A 27,690-nucleotide genomic window follows, 5' to 3' on the forward strand; every position below is an offset into this window, starting at 1 on the left:
TATCACAAAATTGCGAACTTTAGTCCGCATTTGTGTCCCTATTTCTGTATGTGCTATTCACTCACTAACTGTACTCTGCCTTAGAAAGTGTTGAAGCCATATATGAGTATTGTATTTGTATACATTGAGTTTATGACCATACAATGTGCACTATGTAAGTACTGGTTTAGACATTGCCAGAGCCTAAGTTGTCCACAATTCCAAACATTGACAGATCGAGCAATTATTTAATGAACTGCATATGCATCGTGGCTGCAAAGTACGAGTGATGCTGAGTCGTAAACATCTCAGGTGCTTTTGGCTTACAATTAAATGGGTGTTATTTGATAATGGAGTGTTCACACATAGAATAAATTTATGCGCTGCAGCCACACATTGCATGGGGGGTTAGCAGATATAAACATACATGTAATGTTGTATGTAATATATGTGCTGGCTGCCTTACCCAAGGATCTGCAATGTTGTGGTGTTTGACTGACCCGCCCCAGCATGGGACACACTGCACAGCACCCAGCTTGTCTATCCTCTATAAGCCTGCCCCCAGATCTTGTGAAACTAGCCAATGGGAGTCTGGGGGTGGACTTACAGAGGAAAGACAAGCTAAGTGTTGTGTCCCTTGCAGTGAATACTCAGTGAAACACAGTGATGATACTGATCACCGGGGTCAGGATACCAGCACATATATTACATACATTATAACATTATGGGCCGGATTTAATGACGCTCCGGCAGAATGCCAACTGAATTTGGATGTTTTTTTAAAGGAGCAATCACTTACAAAGCATGGTTCCGATTTCAGGAAGTGGCTAGAATTAAGACTGCTTTACATGGTTTGTTAAAATCTTTTCTTTTCAGAAACTGAGGGATCTGGTGTCGCTCTGGCATGTGTGGATTTTTTAAGTGCTTTATAGTATAGTGGCTATTTTATTGTATTTTTTAAGCCAATTGATTGTCGTTTGTGGATCTGCTTTTCATTCTTGATTTGGTTTCATTAAAATCAGTGAGAAACATGATTAAGTCATTGAGTGATTGACAGTCAAACCCCAAATGCATATTTTCCTATGGTCATTGCATTTAAAAGCTAACAGCAAGGTACTTTATATAGGGGACTGGAACACTCCTAAATCGCTGACATTTACAGGATGCCGGCAGTTACATAACCCCAACATGATCCCGACGTCGGAGGGGGTAAGTATTTTTACACCCTCCCTCCCCTCACCTAACCCTCTTGTGGTGGCGGCTAGGATTAACCCTCTTGGGGTGGCAGCTATGGCTACCACTCCCTTAGTGCCTAACCCTAACCTCCCTAGTGCCTAAGCCTCCCTCTCCTCAGGCCCTAACCCTAACTGGTACACAATACTTACATTCGGGATGATGGCGGTCGGTGTTCCAGCTTCGGTCTCCCGAGTGGTGTCGTAATGCCGGCATTGGTCACATGACCACCGGCATCCTGACCGCTGGGTTGCTAAATGCATCCCGGCACTGGCACACTCTTGCATCAGTTATATTCGCTGTAAATGATTGACATACTCCACTAATACATACATTGTAGGGGTCTGTCAGATTGGGCTGCAGGGCAAGCCTCCCCCCCCCCCCCCTTGCTGGGCTGCCCCCCTCCCCGCGGGCTGGCTGGCATGGCCTGCCGGGATGGCTGACACTTGCTGCTGTTGGCTGCCGTGCTTCCGGGATTCCACTGCTGGAGAGCACACCAGAATTTGTCATCTGCTCCGGCTAGTGGGCACTTATGGGTGCCACTAGCTGGGAGCAGTGGTGGCGCCTCAAAGTATATACACCAGACAAAAGGCTCCGATGAAGGGCTATAGTTAACCAGCCCTACCTTCTCCCCATGTTCTAGCAAATACCTTACTTTTCCCTCCCCCCTGGCATTATAGACATACAGGCCTGGTACTGTATATAAACTACCTGCTCTACTACAATGTCCCCAGGTACATTTACTTCCCACTGTACCCGCCCCCTCCTTGGCTTTCTAGACATACAGTACCCACCATGCAGGGCCGGTGCTTGGGTGTTCGGCGCCCTCCTGCAAACTATATATTTGCGCCCTCCCTCCCATACTTCACAAAGGGACAGCATCACAAATAGGAGTGTGGTCTCACAAGGAAGGTGTGTGCCACACAATAGTACCATCAATTCAAATTATGCCATAGTAGCATCCCTTATACACATTATACCACACAGTAATACCCCTTACACCTTATGTCACAGACAGTAATGCCCATTACACATTATGCCACACACAGTAATGCCCCTTACACATTTTGGAATGCCCTTTATACATTATGTCACACACAGTAATGCCCTTTACACATTATGCCACATCTGGCGCTGGTTGTGAGCCACTGCAGCCATTCCTGATGAGCTGCTGGTACGCAAGCTTCAAGATGGCTGGGGGGAGGTGACACAGTGACTGGGACAAAACAAAAAGGTTGTGTGTGTGACACAGTGACTGGGACAGAACACACATGGGGTGACACAGTGACAGGGTGTTATATAGTGACTGAGACAGAACACAGGGGTGAGGACACAATGACTGGAACAGAATAAGGTGGGGGAAGGTGACACAATGAGTGAGACAGAACACAGGGGAGGGGTGACAATGGCTGGGACAGAACATGGGGGATTACAATTTCTGGGACAGAATATGGTGGGTGACAATAGCTGGGACATAATATGGGGGGTGACAATGGCAGGGCAGAACACGGGGGTGACAGTGATAGAACACAGAATGGGTGACAATGGCTGGGACAGAACACGGGGGGTGACAATGGCTGGGATAGAATACAGGGGTGGCTGTGACACTGACAGAACACAGGGGGTGGTGGTGCAGTGACTGGGACAGAGCACAGGTGTGGTGACAATGACTGGAACAGAACACAAGGGGGGTGACAGTGAATGGGATAGAACACTGCGAGGTGACAATGGCTGGGACAGAACATGGGGGCGATATAGTGGCTGGGACAGAACACGGGGGGTGACATAGTGACTGGGAAAGAACACAGCAGGGTGACAATGGCTGGGACAGAACGCAGTGGGGGTCACTAGGACAGAACACAGTGGGGTGACATAGTGACAGAACACAGGGGTGGTGACAAGGATTGGGACAGAACACAGGGGGGTGACAATGGCTGACACAGAATACAGTTATATTAAATGTAAAAAGGAGTGCTGAATATGTAAATAGCACTAATACCTGTGAAAATAATGTGAGATTAGTAGAACAATGTTTAGAGCACTTTTAAGTGCAGATTTGTGAGTCCATGAGTGATCCGTTTTATTATGGGTTCCGAATATTTGCTTGTGGTCAGTACCGTATTCAGGTAGAGGTGCGGAGAAAAGCTATCTGATACCGCTTTTACACCAAGAAAGCGGGTTGCAGCCGGGAGCCCTGACACGGGAGCTACCCGGCTGCGACCCGCGTCAGCCCCCTTTTAAACCGGACTCACTAACCCGGCATATTGCCGGGTTGGTGACGTTGCCGGTGACGCGACGGGGGAGGCACTTGGAAATCACATGATCTCCAAGCGCCGCCCGCACATAGAGTGTAAACGGGAAGCCGGGTCGCGCGATCCGGCTCCCGTTTACACTGAACAGTTTGCCGGGTTGAACACGTGTTCAACCCCGCAAACTTCCAGAGTTGGAATACCGGGTCATTTGACCCGGACTATTCCAATTCGACCCTTTTACACCAGCCAGCAACACGGGTTATGCGCGTTCATGTGCAATAACCCGTGTTACTAACTGGCGGTGTAAAAGGGGTATAACTTTCCCTACTGCTGCCTACCTGTATGATGTCTCTCTCGGTGCTTCTTCGTCCAGCTGGTTACCCTTGGTGTCTTCCTGCTCTCTCGCCCGTCGGTGCAATGCAGATGACGTAATGGATTCCCGTAATGGATAAGCGCCAGAGACCAGATACCAAATGCGGGAATCCATTACGTCATCTGCATTGCGCTGACTGACTTTTCTCTGCACCACTACATGAATGCGGTACTGACCGCCGGCAAATATACAGAAGCCATAATAAAACGGATCACTCGTGGACTCACAAATCTGCACTTAAGTGCTGCTAAAATTGTACTACTAATCTCATTTTATTTTCACAGGTGTTATTGCTATTAACACATTCAGTACTCCTTTTTAGATTTAATATACTGTATGTTACCCCGGCCGCTGCCCCCATGTTCCCTCCCCCTGCCCAATGACTAAAAATCTCACACTGCTGATGAAATACTGTTAGCGGCTCCAGCGTCTTTGCAGTGACACCCGCCGATGTAAGGACTCCGATGTAAGGAGTCTTTCCGGCGGCCACGCGAGAGAAGGAGGCGGGAGAGCGAACGGCCGCAGCAATATGAAGCATAGCGAGACTGGCCGGGTGTAGCTTGCTGAAGTGTGGTCCTCTATCAGCGCAGCTGCCGGCGCCGCTGCCTGACATAAAGTGTTACAGGCGCGGCCGGCAGCAGCAGGGGGTCAGGGATGCAGAGCAGGGAGAAGCACCTCTCCTGTCCGGCGCCTCCCTGCACTGCATCCCTTTGCTGAGTGGGATGCACCGGGCCTGCCACCATGCCTAGAGCCCAGTTACATATAATACCTGTCCTACCACACTGCTACCCCCTCCATCCTCATGGACATATACTGCCTCCCCCTAGCATATATACTACTCCCTGGCTTTATATACATACAGTATATGCTGCCTATATACTGTATGTGTAATGCTGCCACATATGCTGCCTAGCCTTACCTCCCAGCCTCAGGGATCTGTGCTACCCACCCTGCCTGACCTGGCCACATAGACCTAAACTTCCTTATGCCCCATGGGACATACATGCCCCACCCTACCTATTGACCCCATGAACAAACTGTACACTGCTAACCCCCCATTTAGCCCACTGACATATATTACTCTCTACAACCATCAGCTCTTGTGTTGGCAGCTAAACTGCTGAAAACTCATCGCTCTTGGGGAGCAGAGTCAAGCATGTCAACAATTACTGTAGTCAGGTCAGTTTTCTGTGCGGGACTGGGGAAATTATGTATGTTTTATTTTGTTCTTGTGAAGGACAATATGTTTGATTTTTTTTCCTGTTGGATCCTATATGTTTTTTTTACAGTGGAGGCCAATGTGTTTTATTTTTTCCTGTGGGGTCTAATGTGCTGTTTTTTTCTCCCTGTTGGGGGCCAATGTGTTTTTTTTATCCTGTAAGGGGCTAATGTGTTTTATTTGTTGCTGCAGGGCAAATGTTTTTTTCCCTGTTGTGGGCCAATTTGTGTGCTTTTTCCTTTTGGGGCTAATGTGTTTTATTTAGTTCCTGTGAGGACCCATGTTTTTTTATTCATTTCCTGTGGGGGTTAATATGTTTTGTATTTCACTGTGGGGGACAATGTGTTTGTTTTTTGTCTGTGTGGGGCCAAGGTGTGTTTTTTCCTGTGGGGGCCAACGTGTTTCATTTTGTTTCTGTCAGGGGCCAATGTGTTGTTTTTTCCTGTTGGGGTCAATGTGGTTTGATTTTCCCTGTGAGGGCCATTGTGTTTGTTGTTTGTCTGGGGGGGCAATGTGTGTTTTTTCCCCATGGGGGCCAATGTGTTTTTTCCTTGTGGGGGCCGATGTGTTTTATTTTTCCCTGTGGGGCTAATGTGTGTGTTTTCCCCTGTGGGGACTAATGTGTGTGTTTTCCCTGTGGTGGCCAATGTGTGTATGTTTTCCCTGTGGGGACGAATGTGTGTGTTTTTCCCTGTGGGATCCAGTGTTTGTTTGTTTTTTTTCTGTAGGGAATAATGTATTTTCTTCTTTTATTGTACAATTTTTTTTATCTGCGCATGTGGCTCAAAGGTGTTCAAACAGAGTTGCATTATAGATTCAGATACACACACCAAGAGGTGTATTAGAAATGTGTTGGGCGTTCCTAGTCATTTACAGGAGGTTAACTAATCAGACACAGATGTAATGTATAGGCGTGTTGCTGAAAGTAGTTATGCTGAACTGCTCACACTGAAGGCCATGCTCAGATGGATGATCTGCACCCAGCATAGGGCTGGTTGAAAGTTTCAATGGTGCAACTGATGGTGACACACAAGCAGAGCCGGATTAAGACTACGGGGGACCCCAGACACTTTAAACAGTGGGGCCCTTATAAAAAAAATAATTATATGAATATATATATATGCATATAAATCATATATATCACTATATAGGATTACTATATAATAAACACACACACATATATATATATATATATATATATATATATATATATATAAATAAAACACCCAAAGCCTACAATATACATTTTCATTGACAGCAGCAGCCTTACTTACAGGGAATGGTCAGTGGGTTCCTCTATCTCCTCCAAGCCACACAACCTCTTCACAGTCTCTTCTTCCGGCAGCCTGCGACTGAGCCACAGTGACAGCCAATGACTGAACCACAGGCTGCTTCTGCCCCCCCTCCCCCCCTTCCTCCCGTAATCCAACTCTGCACACAAGGCATGATTGCAGCATCATTACACACTTAAAGTGAGCATCTCAGTCCTTGTATATTCGGAAGTACAGATGTACACATGGGAATGGCATTGTAGCTGGATCAGCATAAAGTTGCAGACACAATTGCAGCAAAAGATGTACAGAAGGCTGCAACTGTGTTCAACTCAGAATAAGGCCCTATGAGGAGGGATCCCACCCCACCTCAACTGACCCCATTCCCATTAAGGCTGCTTCCATAAATGCCAGGCTGGTTTGTGACCCCAATCCACCCCTAGGAACTAATACACTTCTACATCACTTACATTCACTGTAGGGGGATGGCACAAACTAACATAACTTACATTCATTGTAGGGGGCTGGCACACTACTACGTCACTTACATTCACTGTAGGGGACTGGAATTACCTACTTTTACTATAGGGGACTTCAATATTCCTACATTACTGATATAAACTATAAAGTACTGGCATACTGCTACATTTCTGACATTAACTATAAGGGACTGACATGCTCCAATTAATGTAATTAATGATAATAATACTATAGGAACAAAAACAGGTCCAAGTTACATGATTTTATCTGTTTTTATAGAAACCCAGATACAAAATCAAACACTTGTGGGTGGTTTTGCAAAACCAAAACATGATGATGATTTAGAACCAAAATAAAAACATGGGGTCTATGTATATCTCTACTTTAAACACAACCTTCTTCGTTCAAATATTGCGTATTGGTCAAGAACTATTCTCACAGTGTTCGGCAAACATCTGAGAAAGCTAATATTATAATTTTATTTAATTATACATTTGCCTTAATAAATCTGTTGCTTGTAAGTCTACTTTTTCCATATGTAAAAATTAGTAATTCAAAGTTTGATTCCATTTTTTAATATGGCTCCTATTTTTCTTTTGAATGCAAATTAGATGAACAATAGCTCTTTTTCACATACCTATTAGCGGCAAATTTTTGTGAAATGTATCCTCCCGGAATCTGTGTTACGATGTATCCCCAAAAGAACGAGCCATGTATCATGCCAACTGTTTCAGGATCCCAGGTAAATTGTGCTTGCTGAAAATACAGTTTATAAAAATTATTATTATTATTATTATTATTATTATTAATAATATTATTATTATATGAGATAAAGCATTGCAAAAGTTGCAACCCAGCCCAAACCTTCTATTGAAAGGCAAGGCACTATCACACTATACTGTAGAAGGTTTAGGCCCAGCTTTATCAAGCCTTGTGGAGTTATAAATTGCATAGTGATAAAGTACCAGCCAAACAGTTCCAGCCTAACTCCCATGTTACAGGCTGTGTTTGAAAAATGATAATTAGGAACTGATTGGCTGTTTCTTTATCACTCTGCACTCTTCAAGGCTTGATAAATCTGGGCCTTAGTCTATAGGTACAGGATGACAATTTTACTGTACTTTAAAAAGGTGTAATAGAGGGTGACCTCTGCTGCCTCATTATTCTTTGGTTGTGAGAACAACAGTGTCTAATCTTGATGTAACACACTTTACAGCTTGAAACTATAATGTTCTCAGATAGTCTGTCCATGTTCAACATTGCTGTCTTAAGTTACAGTAATGCAAAAACTTGATATGTATGTTAGAGATGTGCGGTTCGGTTCTCCAGAAATCCGAATCCACATAAATTTTGTGTATTCAAACCAAAACAAAATGCTGTCGAGATCACCCAAGGAGATCCGGTCCAAACGAGTCCCGATTAGGATCTTCCCATGGTTGTGAATTCAAATTTTAAATCCAAATTTTGGGGTTTGGATTGCAACAATTATAGGATTGTTAATCATTGATAACAATTGATAATTATTGATTTTCTTTAATTCATTTTTAACTGAACTAAAAATCAAATCTGAACCAAAACAAGATGATGAAATAAAACAAAAACACTGGCATCTACACATCTCTAATGTATGTTTTGTGTATCTATTCTGTGGTGTACACAAGATGGATAGTAGACACCAGCAGACTGTTGGAGCACACCAGCCAGATAGACTTAACCAGAATCTTTGGTTTATTTGTAGTGCACAGATATTGTACAATCGTACTCATGGATACACAAATGAATAATGGAGATAGAACAGAGCATACAGCGGACAAGCCAGTCATGTATGTAGTCACCGGCAGCAAGAGATTGCAAGGGTCCCCCACGGAGCTTAGTGGTACACAGCCACATACCAATGCAGGGATGCTGGGATGCACATGCTGTGAATGCACATCCCAGCATTCACTACGTCGGAGGACAGCCTATGGTGAAGGAGAGGGACAGCTGCAGCAGTGCCTCCACCAATCACATTGCACTGCTGCGGCTCCCTCCTCCACCTTCTCCCCTGCCCGGGATCTGCCAGAAGCTGCTGCACTGAGGAGCCTGACTGCCAGTGGAGACAGTAAGAGTCTTTCTTTCTTTCTCTTTCTTTCTTTCTTTATATTCTGTCTGTCTGCCTTAATGTATAAAAAGGGGGACGCTGTCTGCCATTATGTGTAAAAAGGGGACGCTGTCTGCCGTAATGTGTAAAAAGGGGGACTCTGCCTGCCGTATTGTGTAAAAAGGGTAATCTGTCTGCTGTAATGTGTAAAAAGGGTACGCTGTCTGCCGTAATGTGTAAAAACGGGACGCTGTCTGCCGTAATGTGTAAAAAGGGGACACTGTCTGCCGTAATGTGTAAAAGGTGAACCCTGTCTGCCGTGATGTGTAAAAAGGGGAATCTGTCCGCCGTAAGGTGTAAAAGGGGCTCTACCTGGTGTATTGGTGCTACTGTGCGGCTTACTTTGAATAATGGAGATTACTGTGCACCGTTATATGAATTGGTATTATTTTGTGGCCAAACCCCTTCCGCACGAAGCCACGCCCCTATATTTTTTGTGCATGCCTGCGGCGCGCACTGCCCCTATTTCTCATAGGGGGGGCTCCGATGCCGTTTCTTGCACACAGCGCTAAAATGTATAGTTACGGTACTGCTACCAATGACATAGCGCTGCTGCGGCTCCAGTCCCCCTCCCTCATCCTCCTTGTCCGATGCCTGCACAGAGGGAGATGCCAGCACTAGGAGCCTGTCAGCGGGGAGCAGGTAAGTATATCCCTCTCTCTCTCTTTCTCTCTCTCTCTCTCTGGGGGACACCGTCTGCCATAATGTGTAAAAAGGGGTCCTGGCTGCTGCAATGTGTAAAAAGGGGGCTGCCGCAATGTGTAAAAAGGGGGACTGGCTGCCGCAATGTGTAAAAAGGGGGACTGGCTGCCGCAATGTGTAAAAAGGGGGACTGGCTGCCGCAATGTGTAAAAAGGGGGCCTGGCTGCTGCAATGTGTAAATAGGGGGACTGGCAGCCGCAATGTGTAAAAAGGGGGACTGGCTGCCGCAATGTGTAAAAAGGGGGACTGGCTGCTGTAATGTGTAAAAAGGGGGACGCTGTCTGCTGTAATTTATAAAAGGGGCTCTACCTGGTGTAGTGGCGCTACTGTGCCGCGTAATTTGAATAATGGAGACTACTGTGCACCGTAGTATGAATTGCTATTATTTTGTGGCCACGCCCCTTCCCCGTGAAGCCACGCCCCTATATATTTTTTGCGCGCCGACGGCGCGCACTGCCCCAATCTTGCATGGGGGGGCGCCAATGTCGTTTCTTGCACACAGCGCTAAAATGCCTAGTTACGGCACTGCATATAACACTAGTTAAGCTGTGAAAGATAGCATGATAAGGAAACGCTGGCTGCGGCTGGAAGTGCCATGTGCTCCACCTATAGTGGAATGCACTGACATCACCGGAAGTGCTGCAAAACACCACAATACATACAAGAGGCACTGTTATATATAGACATCAACCAGCGTCCAGCTTTATCTAATCAGCATCAATATAAAACACACTGAACTGGTTATATCAAATAACCAGACCAAGAAAACGCTAGCTATAACTGTAACTAACATGCTGTCCACCAACGGAACGCACTGATGTCACCGGAAGTGCCGCGGTCCACAAGAGAGAGTGCAGGCATCTGTATATACCTGCAAATATGTGTGTTCCATTCAACGTGGAACGCATACACGTCATCAGAACTGTGAGGCGGCGCAGATTAGAAATGTTTCATAACCCAATAATAATGCACTTAGTCCCTTAAATAATTTAAATATAATAACATACCAAAAAGGTTTAACAAAGCATATACAGTATGCTTATGGTCATGATATAGAAATATATAGGGATAACAATCATCTTGGCAATTGAGATAGGGGCACTATAGATCTACCCACAAACACCCAATAGTGATATTAATAACAAACATCAATAATAAAATCACATTAAAGACGAACAATAAAGTAAAAAAATAGGTGCCAGGCCATTCAATAAATATTTCTTAATATAGTTACTTAAAAATAAGTGCAAAAAATAATTTTGCCTTATTAAGTCCCTTAGGTAACCAGTGTGTCAAGTTAATGAATCCAATGAGCTACACGTTTTCGGAGGGCAGTGAGGCGGTCACCACCACGTCGGAAGATGGGAATATGGTCCACTAGCATACAACGTAGACTAGCGACGGAATGTCCTACTTCCTGAAAATACATAGCAACAGGTTTATCTGATGACTGTGTTTCCAACGCAGATCACCATGCGATCACGGAAACACCTTTTTGTCATACCGACATAGTATAGCCCACAAGGGCAAATTAGGACATATATTACAAAGTCCACCCTGCAGTGCAATTTATGCATTATTGGCACCTTCTTTCCACTATGTGGATGTTTAATATGGGTGTGGTATGGAAGGTAGATAGTAACTAGGTCGACAATGTCTAGGTTGACCACTATTGGTCAACATTAACAAGGTCGACAGGGATGCTAGGTCAACGGGGTCTCTAGGTCGACATGTTCTAGGTCGACAGGTCAAAAGGTTGACATGAGGTTTTTATGGATTTTTATGTCATTAAATTCGTACAGTGACCGGGAACCCCAATTAGTGTACCGTGTCCGCTTGCTTCTGGCAAGGTGCTTTGCTGCGCTCGGCACAGGTTACCATTCCCAATTGTAGTCCACATGGATCGTTCAGTATGAAAAGGTTAAAAAAAAAAATTGTGAAAAACTCATGTCGACCTAGAACACGTCGACATAGAAACCCTGTCAACCTAGTTACTGTCGACCAATAGGGGTCAACCTAGATAGTGTCGACCTAGTTACTGTCAACCTAAAGACCGGATCACATTTAATATAGGAGCCCGTAAGCATAGATCTGCAAATAGTGCAATCTGCACATTGGAAACAACCATTCCTACCCCTTGGCAACCAACTGTTGCATTGTGACTGGGGTTTGAGCATAAGTCTCGTTAGAAGATCTTTTAGATTTCTTCCTCATCTGTAAGTAAAGACAGGCGGCGCTAAACCTATAACCATTAAAGCTGGATTCATAGATAGTATTGGCCAATGCTTGGTCACTATTTTGCGAGCTTGATTAGCTGCCACATCATATGTACTTGTGAAAATCATGCGTGAGGGATCAAGTTGATCTGATCGTTTTCCATCATCCTTCGAAAATCTCAGCCTTGCTTTGGTAAGGCACCTCTTAATGGTTGTAGGAGTATACCCCCTCTGTTCAAAACGAAGGGACATCTCTTCCAATTGTATTTGAGCAGCTGATGGTACAGAGTTGTTTCTTAATATTCTCAAAAATTGGGATATAGGTAATGGACATGTCCTGACGAAATTTAATAATAAATGAAACGTTGACTACATGCATGTGGTCCCATTAAGTTGATGGCGACCTAACAGGGATTGCTGATTGCATTACAAGTGCTGTAAGAGCCGCGACTCTCTCTCTCTCTGCTTGTAATTACATTTGATTGAAGGCACCGAGGCAATTATTGGAATCTATACAGGAGTGCCGGTCAATATGGATTGTGTTTTTTATATATATATATATATATATATAGTGGGGCAAAAAAGTATTTGGACAGCAACCGATTGTGCAAGGTGACCCACTTAAAAAGATGAGAGAGGTCTGTAATTTCCATTGTAGGTAAACTTCAACTGTGAGAGACAGAATCTGAAAAAAAAAAAAAAACGGAAATCACATTGTATGATTTTTAAACAATTTATTTGTATATTCTTGCGGAAAATAAATATTTGGACAATCAAAAAGCTTAACTCAATACTTTGTAATATAACCTCGGTTGGCAATTACAGAGGTCAAACGTTTCCTGGAGTTCTTGACCAGGTTTGCACACACTGTAGCAGGTATTTTGGCCCACTCTTCCATGCAGGTCTTCTCTAGATCTGCCATGTTTTGGGGCTGTCGCTGGGCAACGCAGACTTTCAACTCCCTACACAGATTTTCTATTGGGTTGAGGTCTGGAGACTGGCTAGGCCACTCCAGGACCTTGAAATGCTTCTTACGGAGTCACTCCTTAGTTGCCTGGGCAGTGTGTTTGGGGTCATTGTCATGCTGGAAGACCCAGCCACGTTCCATTTTCAATGCTCTTACTGAGGGAAGGGAGGTTTTTGCCCAATCCTCTCCTTAATACGGATCAGTTGTCCTGTCCCTTTTGCAGAATAGCAGCCCCAAAGCATGATGTTTCCACCCTCATGCTTCATAATGGGTATGGTGTTCTTGGGATGCCGTTCATCATTCTTCTGTCTCCAAACACGGCGAGTGGAGTTTATACCAAAAAGTTCGATTTTGCTCTCATCTGACCACATTACATTCTCCCAATCCTTCTCTGGATCATCCAGATGGTCACTGGCAAACTTTAGACAGGCCTGGACATGTGCTGGCTTAAGCAGGGGGACCTTTCGGGTGCTGCAGGATTTCAATCCATGACAACATAGGGGTACATTTACTAAGATTCGTATTTTCCAAATTCATGTCCAAGTTCAATCACGAATGACATCGACAGTGTAAAATTGCAACTTTTTGAATTGATTACGATGGATTTACTAAGCTGTCGTATTCGGGTTTTTCTTTTGTTCCGATGTCGATGTCATTCGTGGTTTTTTACCTATTTTTACGGCAGTGATTAGCAAAACACTGCCGACTTTTTTTACAATCAATCTCGGCCGGATCTGTGTGATCCGTGCTGGGGTTTTTTTTTTTTTTTTTTTAATTAAACACTGTAAAATAATTTAAAAAAATGCGTGGGGTCCCCCCTCCTAAGCATAACCAGCCTCGGGCTCTTTGAGCCGATCCTGGTTGCAAAAATATGGGGAAAAAAATGACAGGGGTTCCCCCATATTTAAGCAACCAGCATCGGGCTCTGCGCCTGGTCCTGGTCCCAAAAATACGGGGGACAAAAAGAGTAGGGGTCCCCCGTATTTTTAAAACCAGCACCGGGCTCCACTAGCTGGACAGATAATGCCACAGCCGGGGGTCACTTTTATATAGTGCCCTGCGGCCGTGGCATCAAAAATCCAACTAGTCACTCCTGGCCGGGGTACCCTGGGGGAGTGGGGACCCCTTCAATCAAGGGGTCCCCCCCCCCCAGCCACCCAAGGGCCAGGGGTGAAGCCCGAGGCTGTCCCCCCCCCATCCAATGGGCTGCGGATGGGGAGGCTTATAGCCTTTGTTGTAAAAGAAAAGATATTGTTTTTAGTAGCAGTACTACAAGGCCCAGCAAGCCTCCCCCGCATGCTGGTACTTGGAGAACCACAAGTACCAGCATGCGACGGAAAAACGGGCCCGCTGGTACCTGTAGTACTACTACCTTTGTTAAGTTTTTTATTGCACTATATGATCCCTTTTTAAGAATTGCATATATTATTCTCATTTTTTTTACTGTAGTGATAACACCATTGATCGCTGATAGCCCTTGTTATAGCACTTTGTTATGCCATACCGATGCTGAATATTTAGGGGCCAGCTGACACCCTTATTGCAATAGGGAGTGTTTTTTACATTTCTTAATTCTATACCTTCATGTGGTGCTGTACCGCCATAATTTCCACAAATATAAGACTTGTATAAGAAATACATAGTGAAAATATCTTTTGAATTATCACCTTGTTAGGCTGACCATATTATCCCTTAAACCTGGGACATTCATGAATTACACAGGTTCTGTGGCTGCTTAAAACCAGGTGAAATGCAGGCTTGTAGTCAGCCAGCCACAGAACCTGTGTAATTCATGAGTGTCCCAGGTTAAAGGGGATGCTGTCAACATCCCGCCGGACGGAATCCCGGCGGTCGAAATACCGACGCCGGAATCCCGACCGGCACAATCCCGACATATTCTCCCTCCGTGGGTGTCCACGACACCCATAGAGGGAGAATATAATAGTGTGCCGAGCGTAGCGAGGCACCGTGCCCGCAGCATTGCGAGCGAAGCGAGCCCGCAAGAGGCTGCGTTCCGTTCGCCAACCCTGTCGGGATTGTGTGGTCAGGATTCCGGCGTCGGTATTTCGACCGCTGGGATCCCGTCCAGCGGGATTACATACTGATCCCGGTTAAACGGATAATATGGTTAGCCTACCTTAATTGTCTTTCACATTTGTATGTTCGTTTATATTTCACACAACAGGATATTTTAAACAATATGAAATAAAAGTTAAATTTTAAGACAAATATAATTTCTCTGACGTCCTAAGTGGATGCTGGGACTCCGTAAGGACCATGGGGAATAGCGGCTCCGCAGGAGACTGGGTACAACTAAAGAAAGCTTTAGGACTACCTGGTGTGCACTGGCTCCTCCCACTATGACCCTCCTCCAGACCTCAGTTAGAATCTTGTGCCCGGCTGAGCTGGATGCACACTAGGGGCTCTCCTGAGCTCCTAGAAAGAAAGTATATTTAGGTTTTTTATTTTACAGTGAGATCTGCTGGCAACAGACTCACTGCAGCGAGGGACTAAGGGGAGAAGAAGCGAACCTACCTAACAGGTGGTAGTTTGGGCTTCTTAGGCTACTGGACACCATTAGCTCCAGAGGGATCGACCGCAGGACCCGACTTGGCGTTCGTTCCCGGAGCCGCGCCGCCGGCCCCCTTACAGAGCCAGAAGCAAGAAGTGTTCCGGAAAATCGGCGGCAGAAGACTTCTGTCTTCAACAAGGTAGCGCACAGCACTGCAGCTGTGCGCCATTGCTCCTCATGCACACCTCACACTCCGGTCACTGATGGGTGCAGGGCGCTGGGGGGGGGGGGCGCCCTGAGGGCAATATAAGACACCTTGGCTGGCAAATCATCACAATATATAGTCCCAGGGCTATATATGTGATAAATTACCCCTGCCAGAATCCATAAAAAAGCGGGAGAAAAGTCAGCTGAAAAAGGGGCGGGGCTATCTCCCTCAGCACACTGGCGCCATTTTCTCTTCACAGTGCAGCTGGAAGACAGCTCCCCAGGCTCTCCCCTGTAGTTTTCAGGCTCAAAGGGTTAAAAAGAGAGGGGGGGCACTAAATTTAGGCGCAATATATGTATACAAGCAGCTATTGGGGGAAAAATCACTCAGTTATAGTGTTAATCCCTGCATTATATAGCGCTCTGGTGTGTGCTGGCATACTCTCTCTCTGTCCCCCCAAAGGACTTTGTGGGGTCCTGTCCTCAGTCAGAGCATTCCCTGTGTGTGTGCGGTGTGTCGGTACGGCTGTGTCGACATGTTGGATGAGGAAGGTTACGTGGAGGCGGAGCAGAGGCCGATAAATGGGATGTCGCCCCCTGTGGGGCCGACACCAGAGTGGATGGATAGGTGGAAGGTATTAACCGACAATGTCAACTCCTTATATAAAAGGCTGGATGACGTAACAGCTGTGGGACAGCCGGCTTCTCAGCCCGCGCCTGCCCAGGCGTCTCAAAGGCCATCAGGGGCTCAAAAAACGCCCGTTACCTCAGATGGCAGACACAGATGTCGACACGGAGTCTGACTCCAGTGTCGACGAGGTTGAGATAAATACACAATCCACTAGGAACATCCGTTACATGATCTCGGCAATGAAAAATGTGTTACACATTTCTGATATGAACCCAAGTACCACATAAAAGGGGTTTTATTTTTGGGGAGAAAAAGCAGCCAGTGTTTTGTTCCCCCATCAGATGAGTGAATGAAGTGTGTAAAGAAGCGTGGGTTCCCCCAATAAGAAACTGGTAATTTCTAAAAAGTTACTGATGGCGTACCCTTTCCCGCCAGAGGATAGGTCACGTTGGGAGATATCCCCTAAGGTGGACAAGGCACTCACACGTTTGTCAAAAAAGGTGGCACTGCCGTCTTAGTATACGGCCACCTTGAAGGAGCCTGCTGATAAAAAGCAGGAGGCTATCCTGAAGTCTGTATATACACACTCAGGTTCTATACTGAGACCTGCAATTGCCTTAGCATAAATAGTGCTGCTGCAGCGTGGTCTGATACCCTGTCAGATAATATTAATACGCTAGACAGGGATAATATTTTGCTAACAAAGAGCATATTAAAGACGTCGTCTTATATATGAAGGATGCACAGAGGGATATTTGCCGGCTGGCATCCAGAATTAATGCAATGTCCATTCTGCCAGGAGGGTATTAGAAACCCGGCAGTGGACAGGTGATGCTGCCTTTAAAAGGCACATGGAGATTCTGCCTTATAAGGGTGAGGAATTGTTTGGGGATGGTCTCTGGGACCTCGTATCCACAGCAACAGCTGGGAAGAAAATTTTTTACCTCAGGTTTCCTCACAGCCTAAGAAAGCACCGTATTTTCAGGTACAGTCCTTTCGGCTTCAGAAAAGCAAGCGGGTCAAAGGCGCTTCCTTTCTGCACAGAGACAAGGGAAGAAGGAAAAAGCTGCACCAGACAGCCAGTTCCCAGGATCAAAAATCTTCCCCTGCTTCCTCTGAGTCCACCGCATGACGCTGGGGCTCCACAGGTGGAGACAGGTGCGGTGGGGGCGCGTCTCGGGAACTTCAGGGACCAGTGGGCTTGCCCACAGGTGGATCCCTAGGTTCTGCAAGTAGTATCACAGGGATACAGGCTGGAGTTCGAGGCGACTCCCCCTCGCCGTTACCTCACATCAGCCTTGCCTGCTGCCCTCGGAGAAAGGTAGTATTGGCGGCAATTCACAAGCTGTACTTCCAGCAGGTGAAATCAAGGTACCCCTCCTTCAACAAGGCCGGGGTTACTATTCCAAAATGCTGTGGTACTGAAACCAGACGGTTCGGTGAGACCCATTCTAAAATTGAAATCCTTGAACACTTATATACGAAGGTTCAAGTTCAAAATGGAATCGCTCAGGGCGATTATTGCAAGCCTGGAGAATTTCATGGTATCACTGGACATCAAGGATGCTTACCTGCATGTCCCTATTTACCCTCTTCACCAGGAGTACCTCAAAATTGTGGTACAGGATTATCATTACCAATTCCAGACGTTGCCGTTGGTCTGTCCCCGGCACTGAGGTATTTACCAAGGTAATGGCCGAAATAATTATCCCGTACTTGGACGATCTCCTTATAAAGGCGAGGTCCAGGGAGCAGTTGTTCGTCGGAGTAGCACTATCTCGGGAAGTGCTACAACAGCACGACTGGATTCTGAATATTCCAAAGTCGCAGCTGGTTCCTACGACGCGTCTCCTGTTCCTGGGTATGGTTCTGGACACAGAACAGGATAAAAAGGGTTTCTTCCGGAGAAGTCCAAGGAGTTGTCGTCTCTAGACAGAGACCTCCTAATACAAATACAGGTGTCGGTGCATCAATGCACGCGAGCCCTGGGAAAGATGGTAGCTTCTTACGAAGAAATTCCATTTGCCAGGTCCCATGCAAGGATCTTCCAGTGGGATCTGTGGGACAAGTGGTCCGGGTCGCATCTTCAGATGCATCGGCGGATAACCCTGTCTCCAAGGGCCAGGGTGTCGCTGTTGTGGTGGCTGCAGAGTGCTCATCTTCTAGGGGGCCGCAGATTCGGCATACAGGACTGGGTCCTGGTGACCACGGATGCCAGCCTTCGAGGCTGGGGGGCAGTCACACAGGGAAGAAACTTCCAAGGCTATGGAAAAGTCAGGAGACTTCCCTACACATAAATATTCTGGAACTAAGGGCCATTTACAATGCCCTAAGTCAGGCTAGACCCCTGCTTCAACACCGGCCGGTGCTGATCCAGTCAGACAACATCACGGCGGTCACTCATGTAAACTGACAGGGCGGCACAAGAAGCAGGATGGCGATGGCAGAAGCCACAAGGATTCTGCGATGGGCGGAAAATCATGTGTTAGCACTGTCAGCAGTGTTCATTCCCGGAGTGGCTCTATCGATTTTCTTCCAAAATAGAACTGGCTTCACTGCTTGAAGTTCAGACTTTTGTTAAGGAGTGCTGCATAGTCAGCCCCCGTTTGTGCCTCAAGTGGCACCGTGGGATCTCAACGTGGTGTTGGATTTCCTGAAGTCGCATTGGGTTGAGCCACTTAAATCCGTGGAGCTACAATACCTCACGGGGAAAGTGGTCATGCTGTGGGCCTTGGCGTCGGCCAGGCGTGTATCAGAATTGGCGGCTTTGTCATACAAAAGCCCTTATCTGTATTTTATATGGATAAGGCGGAATTGAGGACTCGTTCCCAATTCCTTCCTAAGGTGGTATCAGTTTTTCATGTGAACCAACCTATTGTGGTGCCTGCGGCTACTTGGGACTTGGAGGATTCCAAGTTACTGGACGTAGTCAGGGCCCTGAAAAGTATATGTTTCCAGGACGGCTGGAGTCAGGAAAACTGACTCGCTATTTATCCTGTATGCACCCAACAAGCTGGGTGCTCCTGCTTCTAAGCAGACTATTGCTCGCTGGATCTGTAGCACGATTCAACTTGCACATGCTGCGGCTGGACTGCCGCACCCTAAATCTGTAAAAGCCCATTCCACGAGGAAAGTGGGCTCTTCTTGGGCGGCTGCCCGAGGGGTCTCGGCTTTACAACTTTGCCGAGCTGTTACTTGGTCGGTTCAAACATTTTTGCAACAGTCTACAAATTTGATACCCTGGCTGAGGAGGACCTAGAGTTTGCTCATTCGGTGCTGCAGAGTCATCCGCACTCTCCCGCCCGTTTGGGAGCTTTGGTATAATCCCCATGGTCCTTACGGAGTCCCAGCATCCACTTAGGACGTCAGAGAAAATAAGATTTTACTCACCGGTAAATCTATTTCTCGTAGTCCGTAGTGGATGCTGGGCGCCCATCCCAAGTGCGGATTGTCTGCAATACTTGTTTATAGTTATTGCTTAACTAAAGGGTTATTGTTGAGCCATCTGTTGAGAGGCTCAGTTATATTTCATACTGTTAACTGGGTATAGTATCACGAGTTATACGGTGTGATTGGTGTGGCTGGTATGAGTCTTACCCGGGATTCAAAATCCTTCCTTATTGTGTCAGCTCTTCCGGGCACAGTATCCTAACTGAGGTCTGGAGGAGGGTCATAGTGGGAGGAGCCAGTGCACACCAGGTAGTCCTAAAGCTTTCTTTAGTTGTGCCCAGTCTCCTGCGGAGCCGCTATTCCCCATGGTCCTTTCGGAGTCCCAGCATCCACTACGGACTACGAGAAACAGATTTACCGGTGAGTAAAATCTTATTTTTCTTTTCTCCAAGTGCACCAACCAAAAAAACAATCCTGTCCTTTTTGTTTTGTTGATCATAAATTATATCACCTGCTTCCACAGATTGAAATCCTCAATACATGGACTGGTGGGAAAACTTGTGGGCTGAGGAGGTTGAGAACCACAGATATAAACAATCCAATCCAATATACTAAAGATGTGCAGCGGTCACTTTTCGTGCTTTGTGTTTTTGTTTTGGTTCTGGTCCCATGCTCATGTTTTGGATCTGGAATGGTTTTGCCAAAACCACCCTTTCGGGTTTTGGTTTTGCCTTTGGATCTGGATGATTTTTGGAAAAAAAAACATAAAAACAGCTAAAATCACATAATTTGGGGGTAATTTTGAGTAGTGATGAGCACCGGAAATTTTTCGGGTTTTGTGTTTTGGTTTTGGGTTCGGTTCCGCGGCCGTGTTTTGGGTTCGAACGCGTTTTGGCAAAACCTCACCGAATTTTTTTTGTCGGATTCGGGTGTGTTTTGGATTCGGGTGTTTTTTTAAAAAAACCCTAAAAAACAGCTCAAATCATAGAATTTGAGGGTCATTTTGATCCCAAAGTATTATTAACCTCATTAACCATAATTTCCACTCATTTTCAGTCTATTCTGAACACCTCACACCTCACAATATTATTTTTAGTCCTAAAATTTGCACCGAGGTCGCTGGATGACTAAGCTCAGCGACCCAAGTGGCCGACACAAACACCTGGCCCATCTAGGAGTGGCACTGCAGTGTCACGCAGGATGGCCCTTCCAAAAAACACTCCCCAAACAGCACATGACGCAAAGAAAAAAAGAGGCGCAATGAGGTAGCTGTGTGAGTAAGCTAAGCGACCCTAGTGGCCGACACAAACACCTGGCCCATCTAGGAGTGGCACTGCAGTGTCACGCAGGATGGCCCTTCCAAAAAACACTCCCCAAACAGCAGCACATGACGCAAAGAAGAAAAAAAAGAGGCGCAATGAGGTAGCTGTGTGACTAAGATAAGCGACCCTAGTGGCCGACACAAACACCTGGCCCATCTAGGAGTGGCACTGCAGTGTCACGCAGGATGGCCCTTCCAAAAAACACCCCCCAAACAGCACATGACGCAAAGAAAAAAAGAGGCGCAATGAGGTAGCTGTGTGAGTAAGCTAAGCGACCCTAGTGGCCGACACAAACACCTGGCCCATCTAGGAGTGGCACTGCAGTGTCATGCAGGATGGCCCTTCCAAAAAACACTCCCCAAACAGCAGCACATGATGCAAAGAAAAAAAGAGGCGCAATGAGGTAGCTGTGTGAGTAAGCTAAGCGACCCTAGTGGCCGACACAAACACCTGGCCCATCTAGGAGTGGCACTGCAGTGTCACGCAGGATGGCCCTTCCAAAAAACACCCCCCAAACAGCACATGACGCAAAGAAAAATGAAAGAAAAAAGAGGTGCAAGATGGAATTTTCCTTGGGCCCTCCCACCCACCCTTATGTTGTATAAACAGGACATGCACACTTTAACCAACCCATCATTTCAGTGACAGGGTCTGCCACACGACTGTGACTGAAATGACGGGTTGGTTTGGACCCCCACCAAAAAAGAAGCAATTAATCTCTCCTTGCACAAACTGGCTCTACAGAGGCAAGATGTCCACCTCATCATCATCCTCCGATATATCACCGTGTACATCCCCCTCCTCACAGATTATCAATTCGTCCCCACTGGAATCCACCATCTTAGCTCCCTGTGTACTTTGTGGAGGCAATTGCTGCTGGTCAATGTCTCCACGGAGGAATTGATTATAATTCATTTTAATGAACATCATCTTCTCCACATTTTCTGGATGTAACCTCGTACGCCGATTGCTGACAAGGTGAGCGGCGGCACTAAACACTCTTTCGGAGTACACACTTGTGGGAGGGCAACTTAGGTAGAATAAAGCCAGTTTGTGCAAGGGCCTCCAAATTGCCTCTTTTTCCTGCCAGTATAAGTACGGACTGTCTGACGTGCCTACTTGGATGCGGTCACTCATATAATCCTCCACCATTCTTTCAATGGGGAGAGAATCATATGCAGTGACAGTAGACGACATGTCCGTAATCGTTGTCAGGTCCTTCAGTCCGGACCAGATGTCAGCATCAGCAGTCGCTCCAGACTGCCCTGCATCACCGCCAGCGGGTGGGCTCGGAATTCTGAGCCTTTTCCTCGCACCCCCAGTTGCGGGAGAATGTGAAGGAGGAGATGTTGACAGGTCGCGTTCCGCTTGACTTGACAATTTTCTCACCAGCAGTTCTTTGAACCCCAGCAGACTTGTGTCTGCCGGAAAGAGAGATCCAAGGTAGGTTTTGAATCTAGGATCGAGCACGGTGGCCAAAATGTAGTGCTCTGATTTCAACAGATTGACCACCCGTGAATCCTTGTTAAGCGAATTAAGGGCTCCATCCACGAGTCCCACATGCCTAGCGGAATCGCTCTGTGTTAGCTCCTCCTTCAATGTCTCCAGCTTCTTCTGCAAAAGCCTGATGAGGGGAATGACCTGACTCAGGCTGGCAGTGTCTGAACTGACTTCACGTGTGGCAAGTTCAAAAGGTTGCAGAACCTTGCACAACGTTGAAATCATTCTCCACTGCGCTTGAGACAGGTGCATTCCACCTCCTATATCGTGGTCAGTTGTATAGGCTTGAATGGCCTTTTGCTGCTCCTCCAACCTCTGAAGCATATAGAGGGTTGAATTCCACCTCATTACCACTTCTTGCTTCAGATGATGGCAGGGCAGGTTCAGGCGTTTTTGGTGGTGCTCCAGTCTTCTGTACGTGGTGCCTGTACGCCGAAAGTGTCCCGCAATTCTTCTGGCCACCGACAGCATCTCTTGCACGCCCCTCTCGTTTTTTAAATAATTCTGCACCACCAAATTCAAGGTATGTGCAAAACATGGGACGTGCTGGAATTTGCCCATATTTAATGCACACACAATATTGCTGGCGTTGTCCGATGCCACAAATCCACAGGAGAGTCCAATTGGGGTAAGCCATTCTGCGATGATCTTCCTCAGTTGCCGTAAGAGGTTTTGTTAGGGTCTCCTGCCCTGTGCTGCCATGTCGTCATGGCAACCGGGAGACAAGTGCTAGCGGAGTGACCTGAGCGCAGCTGATACTCCGGTTCGGGTCTTTTGCTGTGCAGTGGTTATAGGCTCTGTGCATGGCAGGGGATCCGGTGCTGGTTTTTGTGCTCACAGTCTGTGAGGTCTGAGTGGGGCGTGGACAGCACCTGCTTTATAAGGCCTCTTCTCAGGGTAAGCAGATGCTGCTGAATCTTTGTTGGTTAGTCAGTTTCTGAAAGTTAGCCAGTACTGTGTAGCTTTGTATTTGTTTGTTGCTTACTGCAAATAGGCCTGGGGATTTGGTATTACACTCTGCCAATCCAGACCTAGCAGTAAGACTGGAGTCAGTCGTTTAGCTTGCTGGGGTTCTGTTACTACTCTGTGAACTTAGCAAGTTTGCGGCTGTATTCTAAGACTTGCCTGTCTAATCCTGTCTCACTGTGCTAGGTGTCAGGGGTCAGTTTAGTGGCAGTAAGCTGAACCTGTGCACTGCAAGTGAGAATTAGGATTGTGGAGACTCTCCTTGTGTCTATCATTCCATCTCTGACCAAGGAGTTTACTGCCACACCCGTTGGTAACCCTTTAGGGTTTTGCTGTTGCCCTTAGCAACAGCATTTCGGGTTCTCTACGTATTAAAACACAACATCTTGCTTTTCCCATCTGAGCAGTTCTAATATAAGGGAGATACCCAGTTCCTTAGCCTCTGGGCTTCTCTGTTCACTTTGTGTGTATTTTGTTAACCTATCACCTTCTGTGTACGTTATGTCATATTCCCCAGTCTGTCTGTAAGTCCATTTGTTTTGCATAACAGTTCAAACACCAGTACATTCCTGCAGGCACTGGAGTGCATAACAGTCCTGACACCAGTACTTTCCTGCAGGCACTGGTGTGCATAACATATTCAGCAGCCTCTGCTTACCCTGAGAAGAGGCCTTATAAAGCAGGTGCTGTCCACGCCCCACTCAGACCTCACAGACTGTGAGCACAAAAACCAGCACCGGATCCCCTGCCATGCACAGAGCCTATAACCACTGCACAGCAAAAGACCCGAACCGGAGTATCAGCTGCGCTCAGGTCACTCCGCTAGCACTTGTCTCCCGGTTGCCATGACGACGTGGCAGCACAGGGCAGGAGACCCTAACAGGTTTTTAGCTGTGTGCGTATTCTGGAAAGCGGTGATACAAAGCGTAGCCTGCCTAGGAAAGAGTTGGCATTTGCGAGATGCTGCTACTGGTGCCGCCGCTGCTGTTCTTGCGGCGGGAGTCCATACATCTACCCAGTGGGCTGTCACAGTCATATAGTCCTGAGCCTGCCCTGCTCCACTTGTCCACATGTCCGTGGTTAAGTGGACATTGGGTACAACTGCATTTTTTAGGACACTGGTGAGTCTTTTTCTGAGGTCTGTGTACATTTTCGGTATCGCCTGCCTAGAGAAATGGAACCTAGATGGTATTTGGTACTGGGGACACAGTACCTCCAACAAGTCTCTAGTTGCCTCTGCAGTAATGATGGATACCGGAACCACGTTTCTCACCACCCAGGATGCCAAGGCCTCAGTTATCCGCTTTGCAGCAGGATGACTGCTGTGATATTTCATCTTCCTCGCAAAGGACTGTTGGACAGTCAATTGCTTGGTGGAAGTAGTAAAAGTGGTCTTTCGAGTACGACTTCCCCTCTGGGATGACCATCGACTCCCAGCAGCAACAACAGCAGCGCCAGCAGCAGTAGGCGTTACACGCAAGGATGCATCGGAGGAATCCCAGGCAGGAGAGGACTCGTCAGAATTGCCAGTGACATGGCCTGCAGGACTATTGGCATTCCTGGGGAAGGAGGAAATTGACACTGAGGGAGTTGGTGGGGTGGTTTGCGTGAGCTTGGTTACAAGAGGAAGGGATTTACTGGTCAGTGGACTGCTTCCGCTGTCGCCCAAAGTTTTTGAACTTGTCACTGACTTATGATGTATGCGCTGCAGGTGACGTATAAGGGAGGATGTTCCGAGGTGGTTAACGTCCTTACCCCTACTTATTACAGCTTGACAAAGGCAAAACACGGCTTGACAAATGTTGTCCGCATTTCTGTTGAAATACTTCCACACCGAAGAGCTGATTTTTTTGGTATTTTCACCAGGCATGTCAATGGCCCTATTCCTCCCACGGACAACAGGTATCTCCCCGGGTGCCTGACTTAAACAAACCACCTCACCATCAGAATCCTCCTGGTCAATTTCCTCCCCAGCGCCAGCAACACCCATATCCTACTCATCCTGGTGTACTTCAACACTGACATCTTCAATCTGACTATCAGGAACTGGACTGCGGGTGCTCCTTCCAGCACTTGCAGGGGGCGTGCAAATGGTGGAAGGCGCATGCTCTTCACGTCCAGTGTTGGGAAGGTCAGGCATCGCAAACGACACAATTGGACTCTCCTTGTGGATTTGTGATTTCGAAGAACGCACAGTTATTTGCTGTGCTTTTGCCAGCTTGAGTCTTTTCATTTTTCTAGCGAGAGGCTGAGTGCTTCCATCCTCATGTGAAGCTGAACCACTAGCCATGAACATAGGCCAGGGCCTCAGCCGTTCCTTGCCACTCCGTGTGGTAAATGGCATATTGGCAAGTTTACGCTTCTCCTCTGACAATTTTATTTTAGATTTTTGAGTCCTTTTTTTACTGATATTTGGTGTTTTGGATTTTACATGCTCTGTACTATGACATTGGGCATCGGCCTTGGCAGACGACGTTGCTGGCATTTCATCGTCTCGGCCATGACTAGTGGCAGCAGCTTCAGCACGAGGTGGAAGTTGGAACCTCAACATTTTTGTTCTCCATATTTTAATAGGCACAACTAAAAGGCACCTCAGGTAAACAATGGAGATGGATGGATACTAGTATACTTATGGATGGACGAGCGACTGCCGACACAGAGGTAGCTACAGCCGTGGACTACCGTACTGCATCTGCTGCTAATATAGACTGGATGATAATGATATAAAAAATATATATATATCACTACTGCAGCCGGACAGGTATATATTATATAATGGCGGACCTGCTGGACACTGTCAGCAGCACTGCAGACTCCTAAAGTAAGCTACTAGTAGTATCAAGAAGATAGAAAAAAAAAAACACCACAGGTAGGTGGTATACAATAATGGATGGACGAGCGACTGCCGACACAGAGGTAGCTACAGCCGTGGACTACCGCACTGCATCTGCTGCTAATATAGACTGGATGATAATGATATAAAAAATATATATATATCACTACTGCAGCCGGACAGGTATATATTATATAATGACGGACCTGCTGGACACTGTCAGCAGCACTGCAGACTCCTAAAGTAAGCTACTAGTAGTATCAAGAAGATAGAAAAAAAAAAACACCACAGGTAGGTGGTATACAATTATGGATGGACGAGCGACTGCCGACACAGAGGTAGCTACAGCCGTGGACTACCGTACTGCGTCTGCTGATAATATAGACTGGATGATAATGATATAAAAAATATATATATATCACTACTGCAGACGGACAGGTATATATTATATAATGATGGACCTGCTGGACACTGTCAGCAGCACTGCAGACTCCTAAAGTAAGCTACTAGTAGTATCAAGAAGATAGAAAGAAAAAAACACACCACAGGTAGGTGGTATACAATTATGGATGGACGAGCGACTGCCGACACAGAGGTAGCTACAGCCGTGGACTACCGTACTGCGTCTGCTGCTAATATAGACTGGATGATAATGATATAAAAAATATATATATATATCACTACTGCAGCCGGACAGGTATATATTATATAATGACGGACCTGCTGGACACTGTCAGCACTGCAGACTCCTAAAGTAAGCTACTAGTATCAAGAAGATAGGAGAAAAAAAAACACCACAGGTAGGTGGTATACAATTATGGATGGACGAGCGACTGCCGACACAGAGGTAGCTACAGCCGTGGACTACCGTACTGCGTCTGCTGCCAATATAGACTGGATGATAATGATATAAAATAAATATATATATATATATATATATATATCTATCACTACTGCAGCCGGACAGGTATATATTATATAATTACGGACCTGCTGGACACTGTCAGCAGCACTGCAGACTCCTAAAGTAAGCTACTAGTAGTATCAAGAAGATAGAAAAAAAAAGAAAAAAAAACACCACAGGTAGGTGGTATACAATTATGGATGGACGAGCGACTGCCGACACAGAGGTAGCTACAGCCGTGGACTACCGTACTGCATCTGCTGCTAATATAGACTGGATGATAATGATATAAAAAATATATATATATCACTACTGCAGCCGGACAGGTATATATTATATAATGACGGACCTGCTGGACACTGTCAGCAGCACTGCAGACTCCTAAAGTAAGCTACTAGTAGTATCAAGAAGATAGGAAAAAAAAAAACACCACAGGTAGGTGGTATACAATTATGGATGGACGAGCGACTGCCGACACAGAGGTAGCTACAGCCGTGGACTACCGTACTGCGTCTGCTGCTAATATAGACTGGATGATAATGATATAAAAAATATATATATATCACTACTGCAGCCGGACAGGTATATATTAT

At 46.3% G+C, this 27,690-nt stretch overlaps 1 protein-coding gene across 3 annotated transcripts in view; it reads right to left on the reverse strand.

The window, feature by feature from the left end:
- Nucleotides 1–27,690, reverse strand: part of SLC17A7 (solute carrier family 17 member 7) — a 366,305-nt gene that overhangs the window by 216,873 nt on the left and 121,742 nt on the right. For all 3 annotated transcript variants that reach the window (XM_063942897.1, XM_063942898.1, XM_063942899.1), the window contains exon 3: nucleotides 7,445–7,563. In XM_063942897.1, the coding sequence (XP_063798967.1) occupies nucleotides 7,445–7,563 (119 nt within the window). The remainder of the gene's footprint in view (nucleotides 1–7,444; nucleotides 7,564–27,690) is intronic.

The sequence above is a fragment of the Pseudophryne corroboree genome, chromosome 10 (genome assembly GCF_028390025.1).
Source record: "Pseudophryne corroboree isolate aPseCor3 chromosome 10, aPseCor3.hap2, whole genome shotgun sequence".
NCBI lineage: Eukaryota > Metazoa > Chordata > Amphibia > Anura > Myobatrachidae > Pseudophryne > Pseudophryne corroboree.